This window comes from Hesperophylax consimilis, chromosome 23 (genome assembly GCF_061612785.1).
Source record: "Hesperophylax consimilis isolate HC1 chromosome 23, BYU_Hcon_1.0, whole genome shotgun sequence".
Taxonomy (NCBI): domain Eukaryota; kingdom Metazoa; phylum Arthropoda; class Insecta; order Trichoptera; family Limnephilidae; genus Hesperophylax; species Hesperophylax consimilis.
Genome location: NC_142858.1, coordinates 11783387 through 11798396, shown reverse-complemented (window position 1 = coordinate 11798396; position 15010 = coordinate 11783387). Strand labels below are relative to the sequence as shown.

Genomic DNA, 15010 nt, shown 5'->3' with positions numbered 1-15010 from the left:
CTCATAAATTCTTACAAAGAAAAAATCACTTTCCGATCCACAATAATTCACAATACATTGAAAAATATACATATTTCTTGTTCAGTGAAAACACATATTTTTACATTTAATTAGTGTTCCAACAAGTGAGTTGGATATATCTTATCCTTCCTTCTACCTTATTTATCCGCCATTTTTATAATACAAAAAATGAACGACTTAATTTATAATAACATAAATTGCTATCTAGTTTAATTTGTAGAACTTTTCAATTTTATTTTTTAGTTTTATGCATTCAATATCATTATTCAATTTATTGAAAATATTTTATTTATAAACAAGATCTGCTATGCAATTAGTATTAAGCGTGACAACTGTTTCGCCTTCAAAAGGAATTTTCACATTGTAGCTTAGTTAATAAACTATTTTAAATTATTATTGTAAATTGTAATTGCCACCCCTTGGAAAGTGTAGATTGTATCATGTATCTAGGTGTAAAGATTGATAAATTTTTAAGATGGAATTACCATATCGATATGTTAACAAAGAATATCAGGAGACTTACATTTATTTTTAAAGAACTGCGACACATATTGGACAAAGAGAAATTAAAAACGGTCTATTTTGCCTTAGTCCAATCTCGACTTTCTTATAACATAGTATGCTGGGGATCATGTCTAAAGTCCAATGTTGAACCACTAAATATTACTCAAAAATTGATCCTTAAAGTGATGTACAAAAAAAAAATTCTGTTATCCATCCAACCTACTTTTTAAGGAATGTAATGTTATGTGTATAAAACAGCTATATATCACTCAAATACTTTGTCGATTTTTTTTATCAATATTAAATTTGCTGAAAGAACATAACAAATGCTGACAACTAGAATTAGCTCTAAATTGAACTTTGTGGCGGTACAAACTAAAACTTCTTTTGGTCAAAGAAATTATTTATATCAGGCACCACTTATGTTTGATATTTTTCCAAATCATATTAAGTCTGCCAATTCCTTAGTTAAATTTAAAAAGTTAATTAAGGTTTTTGAATTGACAGACGATTGTCTTAATATTTTTTCATCTTTGTCCTTTCTTAAATAATAAGATTTTATATAAGTCCCATTTGCTAAAAACTGAATGTCACCCTATCTGTCTTTATTATCTACTTTGCTTCTTCTTTTGAATAATGATTAATGATTAGTTATGGTTCAAATATTGTTACAATATACTGTCAAATTACCCATCTGGTAACACATCTAATACTTATTTTTTCTTTAATTTTGAAAAATTTTGTGTTTTTATATAGAATTACTTTATGTCTGTGATTACTCTTATGTTTGCTTCACTCAAATGTAAATTTTTAACCTCGATACAGGCTTAGTCCTAGTGAGGTTGATGTATATGTAAAAAAAGTGTTTTAAGTATAGTGAGATGCAATAAATAAACATAAAAAATGTTATTGTTTATAAAAGGTAAACTTACGTTTACAAGATAAGGTTTTATGAAAAGCATACCTTATTTATTTAACCTTTATTTATTGAATTATTTGGCGGTTAAAAATAAGCCAGTGACGTGGCACAGTGATTCCGTGCACCTGACCGGCAATCAGAAAGCGCGGGTTCGATCCTCTTTAAGACATTTAAAATTTATATTTTGTTTCAGGATAATAATTATTTCTTATAATAATTTGATAAAAACAAATTGATTTATTGACATAATTATTGATTCCAAATAAAATTCGGAAATTATTAATGGTTATGACACAACGCAACTTGTTTATAAACAAATTGTTTTTTTATAAATTGAATAATAATTTTGTAGGTTAAAAAAAATTTATAAAAAATACAAATTTATGCTAATTTCGTACCGAGTGTACTTAAGCTATACTAAGACTAGGAATGTATTTTACGAGATGTTCGCTAATGCGTATTAAGCTGAAAATGGATTTTGCGATTAATTCCCATGAAAGGATTACAAAAATTATTCCAAAATATTAGAAATTATTTATTTTTTGAGTACTTGGAATTAAACAGAAATGTTTACAGCAAAACGCAAAGGGATTTAATATTATTAAAAAGTTACGTATGTCAAATTAGGAAAACAATATTTACAATTCTGAGAAAATATTTTTAACTGAATGACAAAACAAGTGAAATTGTAATGAGATAAAAAATATTTAGAAGAATTAGTCACATTTGTCATAAATACGTATTTTAATTCTTGCATTACATATAAAATAAGGCTATTAACACAATATCTAATTGAAAGGATAAATAAAATTATTTATTACATTTTAATATCTTCAGACACAATATTAAATCGCAATGTTAAGATTCTGTACTACCAAGGTGTTTCAAAATAAAGTTAAAATTACCATATGATTTAAAAAAAATATTATCGTCAAGATTGTAGGTATTTTATGATAAGTATTTTTTCAATCTCAATATGGTTTTCCAATCAGTGGCGGTTCGTGAATATTGTGTTTACTAGAGTGCTAATATTACAAAAAAGCATTATTGATGTTGTTGTAATCCGTGCGGCCAATTTGACTGAAATTTCCTGAAAATCTTTGTACCAAAAATCAAATATTAATAAAAAAAATAAAAATCATTCTCAGGTGCAACAACATCAATAATGCAATAATATAATAATTTTATGTAATATTGGCACTCTAGTACACATAAAAGTCACGAGCCGCCACTGTTTTCGTGGACTAAAAGATTATTGCTGTGATCGGGATTTGAACGCCGAGATCTTCTGATAACCAGGCGACTCCTCTAACCAACATGACGATACCCCGTATTTACAACGATTACTCTGTCGTACAAACTATATTACATAAATGTAAATCAATTATGTCCAGATTTATTCTGAAACACCTCAAGTACACGTTAATCTAGTTTATTGTAACATCATTTAATTCAACACCCTTCTTTAAAAAGCATTATTTTAAATAAAGACTTACGCAGAGCAAATCATCTAGAAAACAATTCTATTATTTAAGTCATGGTAAGTTTTTTAAAGATATCTGCAATTTTAGTAGTCAAATTTTTATAATCAAAGGGGGATCAATCGGAATAGTGCACGCTCTTACCTTTTAACATGTAAAGTATGGGTTTTTCGCTGCTGATCGTAGTGCAGTGAATGCTGGATTCTCGGCTGGGCAGTGATGATCCATGAATAATTGTTGTACCACAAAGATACAGCTTATTGTGATATATTGTCCAACACATTACCAGATTGGAACGACTTGGTGATGCATAATTACATGGTTTGTCGACTGTCCACTTCAATGAATGCGAATCTTTTTCAGGTTGATCTTGATTTGTTGACTCGGAATCGACTTCTTGGTGGGGGCCCGTCCGGATGAGGTTCCTGAAGGATCTTCTATGCCGGATGAAATAGCCTCAGCAAATCCGCTCTCGTCACGGCTGGTAGCTGCCAAGCCCGGGGTTAGACGAAACCACCTCGCTATTTTAGCTCGAGGTGACATCTATAAGTAGTTTCACCAGTGTAAAAATTACAAGTACTACTAGACTTATTGCAAATGCCCACAAAACAAAATCAGGGAAACACTGAAGGGAAACATGCCTAACATGTGGTCGATTAATATCTTGATCCATGTTGTAAAATGATTAAGTTTAAAATACTATATTGTAAACTTTGTGTTTTATGGCAAGATATTGTTTTAAACTTTGTTTTTGTATTCGTTTGCTTTTGAGTTGTACTTGTTGCACGTACTTTTGTGGCGAATGTTGCGAAGGCGGACCCGGGAGAGAGTGCGAGCTTCAACTGAATGCAATTGGGGTAGTCCTGCGCTTCCTCCCAGGCGGCTGCGCAGGGGGACTGGGGGGCTGGGGGGATAGGAGGCTGCGTGGGTGAAGGCGCGCGAGTGTTGGTGCGAGAATCCGTTCATCGCGTAAGAACTCTTCTCTACCGTCTAGACCTACTAGCATGTCTCTATGTGCTTGACGACTCACGTCTGCACACAGTTAAAGCTTTAACACTGGTGCAGTAAAAGCTGCTGTGATTTTGAAAACATATAAAAGTACCATCAGATCGTGCCGCTGAGGACTCATAGCACGACGCACCACGATCTGATTAATGGTAGATATTTTTTATTTTTTTAATAATTACTTTTTGTTGTTTTTAAACGCATAAAGATATTTATTTCCTTACATCGCTATTTACGCGATAAGTTTTTAAGAGAAATTTTTCCGCAACGAAATCTTAAAAAACCTTTTAGATCTTTGCAGAATCTTACTATCGATCATCTCATAGTTAATTTTGCAATTTTATACAGTCTTTGGATCCCTAAATAAAACAATATTGCAAAGAAAATCATTTAATAACGTAGAAGCTTTCTTCAGTTTGACATTTGTTAAAATCCGTATGTTCCTTGTAGAAAATATATACTATCTATCTAAGTAACATTACAGCAGGCTAGATAGAAGATTGAAAACAAAATTAAGTTCCGTTGTTATTATCGTTCTCAAATATATTTATGAGACGAATTTCCGATGGGAAAACTTTTCTCATAGCCGATGAAAAATTCTCATAGCAGATGAAAATGAAGCCCTATTTATGATTCTGAAACGTTAGGATGTTTGTTGGGATAATATAAACAACGTTTATAGTTTTTACTATTCCGAAAAGTATGATACGTTCATATATTAAAATAAAGTAGTTTAAAACAAGTGTATTTTTTATTTATATAGATATGTGCCAATTATGGAAAATCTAAAGAGCATTAACGTGATTTCGTAGAAACAACTTATTCTCCTTTTTTTAATTGGATCTGTCTATTTTTTTTTTAAATAAAAATTGTACTCCCTCAAATGTAACGCAAAAAAATCTTATATTTTAAGTTATTTTTTTTATGAAGCGTCATGTCGTAGGTTTTGTTCGTTAAATGCGTACAATTCCCATACAAAATGATGATTCGTATTCGCAAGAAGAAATGGCACAACGGAGTTAAGCATTATGTGAAGGTAATGCGATGTGAAATAATGCAAAATTACACAAAATTAGTTGGTTTAAAAATTTGATCGCTTGAAAATATTATAGACGCTTCAATTAAGTACTGCAAGTAGAACGCACCCTGGCATTGGAATTAATCGAGTATTTTTTGATAAGCATTTTTATAAGCCCAGATAAAAATAAACAATCAGACCATTGAGAATACTTCGAAGCTCAAAATCTGTGTAATGTGACAAATTAATTTTTTTACAAAATAATCAGAGGAAATTTTAAAATTTGTGCCAGAATTTCATAAAAGAAAATCAAACTTTTATTTTAGCGATGGTTTTTTTTATCGAATAAGTAACTAAAAACCTTATGCACCCACCGCGTTTTGCCGGCGAATATATATAATTATTTTTATCGTCCACATAATTATATCAAATATCTATAGAAGAGGTAGATATTAAAATATTATAATGAGTTTATATTATTAATTTATCATTAGATATTATGTAAAATGTGCTAAAAAAGTAATAAGTTCAATTTTTGCACCTTTGAAATATTTGTTGGTTAGAAACTGCATCGCACACTAGGAGCGCTGTGTTTTTAGGACTATTCACATTCATGGATTATCTCATATGTAATCTTATGGAAGTGTTTAGCGGCTTTGGAATTTCTAGCAATATTACTTGTAAATATGTGATAATTTAATAATAGGCACTGGGAAGATACTTCTCTAGATATAATGTAAGAAGGACTTATGGATCGAAATAGGTTTTTTTTAAATATTTGGTTTACTTATAGAATTTAATCCTATTAGTATTTAACTTTTCCTCTACTGTAAAAATGTATTACCTATACCTATACCTATACCTACTAATATTACCTAGGTACTACTAATTTTGACTTGACAACTTTGCAAGTCTTTCAGCTTCCTTTAAATTTGTATTGTTCCAATGATCGATCATTGCAGACGGTTTTTGGGGAATCATCCGATGTAAACAGACTGATTGCCATAAATAATGCACAGCCACAATGTAGGCATGCTGAGTCTGTTTTACATATATTTCAATGGAATCTGCTCGAAAAAACTAGCAGCAGTGAAATACCCGTTCACACAAAATTTCTTAAGAAAAGAACGTGTTAAATTTTAAAATTTCATTTAAAAAAACTTTTTTTGCCCAATGTAAAATTTGATGAATGGAAGTTATGCATTCTACGAACTAAGCCGTCCATGTAAGAGTTTAAATAATTATTAAAATTAATTAATTTTTTTGTATTTTACGCAAATTTTACCAGTGTGCGGTTATGGGCGTTAAAAGGTTTGACGAGGGCTTTCTTTTTATTGGTTGATAAGTCTCGACAAGTATTTTCAAGTATTTCATAATCCCTCATAAAACTATAGGCCTCTCCTGATTTCGAAAAAAAATTGATTATTGGATCGCCTTAATCGTTAAACAATGTTCAGTTTTGCGCATAATTTCATCACTCGAAACGGAATTAAATTTAACCCAAGTTGGTATTTTAATCGTACATTTGATTAAAAAAGCGCTAACACAACTACTTATTTCGATGATGAATTGGATTGAATAGACCCAAAGCCCATATAAAACAGGTAAAAAACCAAGTTGCGATAATATTTTCAGATGTAAAGAAAAAGGAGCTTTAAATAATAAATCAGATTTCATTGGTTCTCAAAGATCCACTTTTTATTGTTATAGTTACATAAATTAATATCATTATTTATACTACCTTCTAAATTTAATTAAATCAATGCAGAGAAAATCTAATTTTCTCCGTTAAATGTTAACATATTTTGATATGCCTATATATAATAAATATGTTTTTTCTTACAAACTAAGTAATCTATACTACATCAATTCAATATAATTTTAATAAATATACTTTTAAACATGGGAAGGGTATTTATTTTCAATTGACAAAAATTTCAAATTACAAATACCATATTAACAATGCTCTCGCTGTTTACTTAAATAATTAAATAAAACCTTTTAGATAGAAGTAAATAAAAAATAAATAAATAAATAGGGTAAAAACTTTTGAATTCATTTAAAATTAGATATAATAAATAAGTTTATTAATTAAATATAAATGTCTTTAGTATTTAACAACATATATCCTTCTATTTATTCTTAACCATTCCTTAAATATCCTGGCACAAAAATATCAGTACGCTTTGGAAATGTTTAAGACAAAATTTCCAAGTAGACAATCTTAATAATGTAACAACATTATACTCTCTTCTCATTTCAAACATCTTCAATACCGATAATAATTATTTTAAAAGTACTATCAGTAATTGGTAACACAGTTTATAACACATATCCAATGCATTAATTATAACTAAAACACAAATAAATTAGTGAAGTACACTTACCTATGGTGACAAAAAACACGATTTTAATTATATTTTGGTTGATATTAAAGAAATACGTGTAAATAAATGTTATATTTTATCTAATATCTGAAAGCATGGCCATTTTTCCGCAGTCATAGATAGATACCACGATAACTATACTGACATTATTATTTGATGGGGGCGGAAAGAAAATCTGTAACGTTCGTTTGACGTTCCAGGTTAAGAAGAGTGTCTTAGTACAATTAATCTCTCTGTAGATTTAAATATTTATAAAAGCCATGAATTATTCCATTCGAATTCAAGAACATTTTTGATATGAATGCAATACTGATATGATTTCGAAGAAAAAAAAAGTGATATGATTTGAAAATTCAAAGTAATAATTTTAAAATGTTAAATTATTTAATAAAATCTATTATGTATGTTTGTTTTTTATGGTTATATTTGTAAATAATATGTTTTTTCTTATAGTAGTAAACGAGTTATATTCGTAATAGGATGAAAAATGAATTAAATGAACATAATTAGGTATACACATAACATCACTGTTTATCTAATTATTAAATTACACTCTAAAAATACTTGAATCTACGTGGTTCAAAATAAATAATAACACTTGTCTAAGAAATAATTTCTGTATTTTATCGGTCATTAATTAGATAGGTATATTATTTTCAAGAAAAATTTACAAATAAAGTTATTTTAAAGTTAAACATTGATGGAAATGTCATCATGTCAAGAGTTGAATTGGTGAGTGATAATTTATAAATGGGATGAAATTCTTAAAAACAAATTAAATACGAGTACCCAACTCAATGAATAAAGAATAGGGAGGAAAAATAAATGTTTTAAATTGAATTTAAATCTTGTATAATTGTAATTATTACTTTCTATCCATCTTGAACATTGATACATCTAAAAGTATTGAATTTAATTTTTCGGTTGGCGGAACACTATTCTAACTTTCTGTTTTAACAAACTATTTAGAAACATAATATTATGTCTATCAGGTATAATTTTGACACTCATCGCTTGCATAGTAATGAAAACGTGTTAGGCATAGTATATTTATTTAAGGTATTGCCTTTAGGGGATGAAGCAGCGATTGAGCTGTAATTATAATTTATTTTTCAAATCGATCGGTGACTATTAATTAGAATTGTATATGTTCATGTTTGGCTTCATGTGACCAAGCGGTTTATGGAAAATTTTCTAAGGAATGGTTGTTGAATTTGAACAATTCATCACATTTCAACATTCATTTTCGGTTTCTGTGAAAGTCCTATTCAAGTTTTGTTATTATATCATTATTGGCTAGTTCCTTGACAGAACTAAAGTAATAACAGAACTTGAAAAAATCTTTCACAAAATATGAAAATTAACTGAAATTTGAAGAATTATTCAAATTCTATTAAACAACCCGTCCTTGAACAATTAATCAAATTTCACAGTTAATTTTCAATGACTGTGAAAGTTCTATTATTATTTCAATTCTTTGAATCAACTGGTCTATGTTGATATAATAACAAAACTTCAATATGACTGTCACAGAACTTGGAAATTAAGTTTTAAATTTTTGAATTGTTCAAATTCTCTGAAACAACCCGTCCCAAATCTTCCAATTTCCAACGTAATCATTCATAACCCCGTTTATATTTTATTACACTCTTTTTCTTAGTGGTCTGGACTCTATATTATGCTCTCCTCCTTAAAATATCAATATAACATCGGAAATAAGACCAGGAAGTCTATCACGAAATTCGAATTTTGAGTAGGTACCTAAAGAAAAGCGCCCTTGAGATGATAAGTTTGATTAAATTTTAAAAATATCACCGTATTCCGTTTTATCATGACAATTTTTCATGCGATGATTATCAAAAGAGTTAAATAATTTTCTTACAATCATCAATAAATACCTTAAATATTGATGATCATGAAAGAACTAGTATTGTTTACATAGAAGAAAAAAACACTGATTATATAATTATAGAAACATCCACTAAAACTAGACAAAGTGTAATGTGGTTAAATAGTTTATTATATTTATAGGATAAGTTTTTGTTTTTAATATTCATAAATCGTGCCTTCAGAAAAGCTGATATTCGTCATATTATACATATTGTGGCCAGGATAATTCTGAAACCATAAGGACATTGTTATTCCATATATTATGAACAACCTACATCTTCTCTGCTTAAAGAGAGTTAACATGTGGGTTTTCGGGTTATGCGTAACCCGAATGTGAATGATGGTTCTAGCAAGATGTTTATGCATATGACTTCTTGTTCGTTAATTGGAGTAGACTTTATTTTACGTTCACGGTAAACATGAACATCATTGACTGGTATTGAACGTAAGTGGAAACGTAAACATAATTATTTAAATTATTATATACCTTTTGTTACATTACGCAATTACAAGGAATGTATGAATAAAAAGTATGCATTCTTGAAGGGAAAATAATTGTAACCGTAATGGTAATATTATAATAAGGAATACTTATATGTAAACTTAATCAAAACAGCAAATAATGATTGAGGGAAACGTTATAAAGATAATTGTGTAGGATAGAATGCAATTAGGTTAATTTCGAAGGGATGTGTTTTACACGAATAATTCCGAGAAATTGTCGTAGCCGACTTGTTGAAGAAATTCCCTTATGGTCCTTGTGTTGAGATTCATCTTCTAGTCATGTTTCGTTGTTTCCCAGTCATTTAGTTGTGTGGCGGCCCCACTGGTCCCGAACCTGGGCCATGAGCACGTTGTTCTTGTTGGGCACGCGCTCGCTGGTCGTGCGCGTGATGATGGGCTGCGGGCTCTTCTTGGTCGGCACAACTATCCTTACCCGCCCTTCCTCATCCAGAGTGGTGATGGTGCCGATCTGAGACAGCGGCCTAATGAACTGGCATTCGTCTTCTTCTCGCGGGCTCATCAAAGGTTCTTGCTGAATGGCAGAGGTATTGAGGAAGGAATGCGAGTGCCTCAGGTCAGCAGAGAGCTGCCGGGGCATGTTGGGGGACTGTTGAGCGGAACTGGCGAATAGATGGTCGGAGGATGTTCCAATGGGATGTCGCTGCTGCAGAGGAGAACTTTGTCCCGTGTAAAGATTGATCCGGTTAAGCGCCTGTTGTTGAAGTTGAGAATTAACTGCCTGTTGCTGAAGCTGAGAATTAACTGCCTGCTGTTGCTGCAGTTGCGAATTTACCGATTGTTGCTGTAAGTGCTGATTTTGAGGGAGGTGTGGGCCGTTGGGAGATTGTTGATTCACGAGGTCGATCAAGAAATCCGTAAGATCATTTGCATTCTGTTGATCCAAATAAGCGGCTGCAGACGTGAGCGTTGTCATATTATTATACCGTCGTGCCAATGGAGAGGGAATAGGCTCCGGTTGGTGCAAAGAGTAGGTGAAGTTGTAGGGGCCTGGAAATCCTCCCGAGGAGTCGGTGGCGGCGCTGGCCAGAGAGGAGTTGTTGTTGTTCTCGTAGGCAGGGTCCCTGGGAGAGTGCGGCGAGCGCGGCACCAGCAGTGAGGACATGGAGTCCAGTAGGCTGCGGTTGTCCAGCACAAGGTTGGCCGGGGAGTGCAGGAGACGGGGCGTGCGCGCCTCGGCCTGGTTCTGCTTCTCCAGCACGTCCCTCAAACTCTGTGCCTACATTGCATAAGATACATACATTGAGACTATGACTATGTGCGCGGTGCACGCCAGTTATAGAAAACAAGATTTTTCTTGACATGACTTAATAAGAGAACTGTTAGAGTACAATATAATTCTTGTGGTTGACTGGATGTTTTTTCACCAAGAAATTGTAAGTTTGGGGCTAAGATGTTGTAAATATTGGATTTCTTAATTAAAACGAATTTATATACTCTTACCCCTTTGTTGACCTTCAGATTTAAGTTTTACGTACACAGGCATTCTAATAATTGAATATTGAATTAGGAAAATAATAATACATTACATGCATACTTATTAAATAACATACGTTAATACAAACAATCTAAAGACTAAAAGAAAGGGGACTTTAAAAGTATTATTTTTTATGATAAAGTCTCCCAAATAGTATACATCGAAAGCAAAAACATTTGAGGCCATTTGTTTCAGAGAATTCGAACAATTTACCAAACTTCAAAGTAAGTCTTCAAGTTCCGCGAAATAATCTAGTTCTGTTATTATTTCAGTTTTGTGAAAAACTGGCCAATAATGATATGACAGAACTTTAATGGAACTTTCAAAAAACTTTACAAACTATCTTTGAATTTGATGAATCGTTAAAATTCTGTGAAACAACTGGCCCTTACAAATAATAAATTAAATAAATATGCAAAACAAAGTAGCTACACAACATTAAACATTTTGAAAAATAATTAGTATCGAAGTTGGGTGCAAGACAAGAAAAATAATTAAGGCTTAAATACATTTGCAAAATGCTGATGCAAATTAAAACTGGGCAAAGCAACAAAGTAAACAGTTTGTGTTTGAATATTTATTTTGCACTTATTTTTTAGCTTTGTTTAATTTTCCTATATATTATTTTAGGTGTAAGTATATAATTAGTTATTAGATTTGTAATTTTTAACATAAACTGACCATTTACAATATTATGCCATAAACAACCCGACTTACAAAAAAGTAAAAAAATACATTTTTCACTGGAATATTTTTAATGGATTTCAAAGATTTAGGCTTAATTAATTATTTTGTTGAAATTTTTTACGAAGTTTTCATGATAAGTTATTTCAAGAAACGTTTAAAATAATTTGAAGAAAAAAATGGCTTTAAGATTTCTAAAGCAACACCATGTGCAATAATACATTGTTAGAAAGATATCGGGTGTGTGTGTTTTGTTACATGGCGTCTGTAACACCTATTGGTGATTGACATCGATACTGGTTGAGAAAAGGTTAATTATTTGCTCCATTATTATTAAATATCATAATATTTATTAGTAAATTTATTATATTATAGTTTTATTCACTTTGTCCTGTCGATATCTTGATGTTTTTCCACAATTTCTTAAAACATTCCAGTTCACACTCTGAAGCACTTTTTGAGACGGTGTCGAAAGAAGTAGATCGTGACGAATAGGTACTTATTTAACAGAACTCTAAAATAAAGCCAGAATCTAAAATATGCGACGCGGGGCCTTGGTGCATTGGACAGACCTGCAGTTAAATTTGCCCTATCACATATCTAAAATAAAGTGGGAATCTTAACGACACAAGTAATGTAGTCGTACAAAAACAATTATCAATGGACGGGTCTACGATCGAGTTTGCCCTAGCAGGCCTAGAAAATCGATCTTTGCGTGAGGTTTATTTTAATTATTTCTGATGAACGTGTTACTAAAATCTCTAATGTTTCTAGAGGGATCTCCAGGAACCTTCGAAAAGTTACAAATTCATCGTCTAGAAAGACAAAATCTGGTGCTTATAGCAAATTTCATAGTTGATAAAATTTTTTCCAAAACGTTTCCGATAAAATATTTTATTGGGAAGGCCTTGTTTTTATTAATCTTAAATATAAATAACTTACATCCGTAGGAATAACTCTAGAAAAAATTGAGATTTTAGTAATACGTTCATCAAAAATAATTAAAATGTGTGAGTCGAGCAAACCCCCGTTAATTGTCTTATGTCGCCTTAAGTAATACCGGACTTGTATTTCTAATAGAATTGATGTTCAAAATTAAATTTCTTGTTAGAAATATGATGTGATAGCGCAACTTTAAAAAAGAAAATATATATATCTTCATAATAAAATTTATTTAATCAGATTCTGATACACGGTATCTGCGACGGTTAAGTGACTTTTAACCTAGATAAATATTTACACAATATAGAAAAATAAAAACTGTTTTTTATTCTTTAATATACATTATGATAAATCCGATATTGAACTTTGTAAAACATAGCAGTTTTATTTTTATACCATCATGGCGTTTCGTATTTGACGCGAATATATAAGTCTATAAAATTGTTTGAATAATTGGTAGCACTCCAGAAAACCGCCAATGCTGTATTGCAGCTCTGAATCCATCCCAATCTAACTACATAACTTTGATGTCAAAGGATAAAAAATCCTAGTGGGAATCGTAACGCATATATCATCCACGATCATTTTTACAGATATTTTGTGTAACTTCTGATTCAATGAAGCCTCCGATAGATAACATGAGGCAAAAAGTTGGGAAGTACCATGGTAAACACTTATGAATTATATGGTCACTTAACACGGCTAAAGCTATTTAAAGCAATGTTACGATTGAGAGTTGTTGTATTTTACCAGGGGGATACTAAAAGCTACTGATTATGATAATGATACAACTCTGAACTTCGACTTCATATTTAGCGAGAAAATAATAATATTATTATTTGGATGATTTTTATAGCGCCGTTTTTTTGCAAAATCACCTCAACATTAACAAACTAATATTTTCTTTTTGTTTATTTAATACTAGCTGAATTTTCCGGCATTGCCCGCGCTTCACGCAGTGTTCAAAATTTCATTCATACAATGACCTTTCTTTTGTTTTGAAGTTCAAGTGTGCGAAATTTCATCAACCTCAGAGTGAAATCCAAGCCGTCCGCTCGCCACAAACAGAACTCTTTATGTAATAGAGAAGATTTTCCCAATCCTATCTTCAAGACATCGTTCCCTTATCGGATAACGTATACGTATTCAAGTTATTCATCCGTACATCATCGTTATCATCATCTTCATCGTACGAAAATGATGATAGCATAAATACTTTTTTTTCAAACATTTTGGTGCGTTCACGAACGATTCGAAAGAAAATACTGTGCAAGACTTCGATCATTTTTCATAAGTTGTTCTGTTCTGACCTCTTTTTAATTCTTCATAAAATTAAGCGGTTATAATAAAATTTGTAATGTTTACGTCACGGATATAAGAACGATTAATATTTAATGCGTGGTTAATACTTTATTACTGTCGTAGACAAAATTTTTTGGTGTGTGTATACTGCTAGATAAAAAGAGTTTTATTGTTTTTTTAACATAAATGTTTATTTATTCATCGGAATTATGGTTTTGGTTTCGTGTGTTTTTTATTTGTTGAAATATATTTTGTCATTCAATTTCTTGATGTGTTTGTTTAATGTGTAAGAAAAATCGAAGAAAGCAAACGTTGAAAAACAAAGCTTAAAACAATTAAAAAACCATGCAATCTAAAACATTCATTTAAAAACAACAATGCACATACTAAAATATTTTGTTAAAATTAATAGAATAATAAAAATCACTTTCATGAAGCTACTTAAAAAAAAAATTAAATAATTTAAAAACTACTGTGAAATTTACTCCAGAAAATTTGAATCCATGGAATCATGTCAAATAAAAAGATTATTTACGACTCAATTAAATTTAGCTATATTTAAAGTACATTACAAAGATTAGGTTGAAAATGTTTTTGGAAACTTTCCAAAGTGTAAACAATGGGAACATGTATATCGAATTCAGTAAAATATATCTTCATTAAAGCTTAAAGGTCCATTTATTAATTATTTGTCTTGGTGGAATTATTTTGAACTGGAACTGGTTTGATAAAGATAAAAAGTGAAAGTGAAAGAACAATACTTGCGATATGAAACTAAGCGTTATGCTATAGTTGTATTTCTTATCGCAAGAATATATTGTACTTTATGCGGTATCTGGATAAAACAGAAGAGCGACA

General features: G+C 30.9%; 1 protein-coding gene across 3 annotated transcripts in view; it reads right to left on the bottom strand.

The window, feature by feature from the left end:
* Window positions 1-7953: 7953 nt before the first annotated feature.
* Window positions 7954-15010, bottom strand: part of LOC149412325 (uncharacterized) — a 542116-nt gene continuing 535059 nt past the window's right edge. For all 3 annotated transcript variants that reach the window (XM_089645972.1, XM_089645970.1, XM_089645971.1), the window contains one exon: window positions 7954-10966. In XM_089645972.1, the coding sequence (XP_089502098.1) occupies window positions 10028-10966 (939 nt within the window). In that variant the 3' untranslated portion in view covers window positions 7954-10027. The remainder of the gene's footprint in view (window positions 10967-15010) is intronic.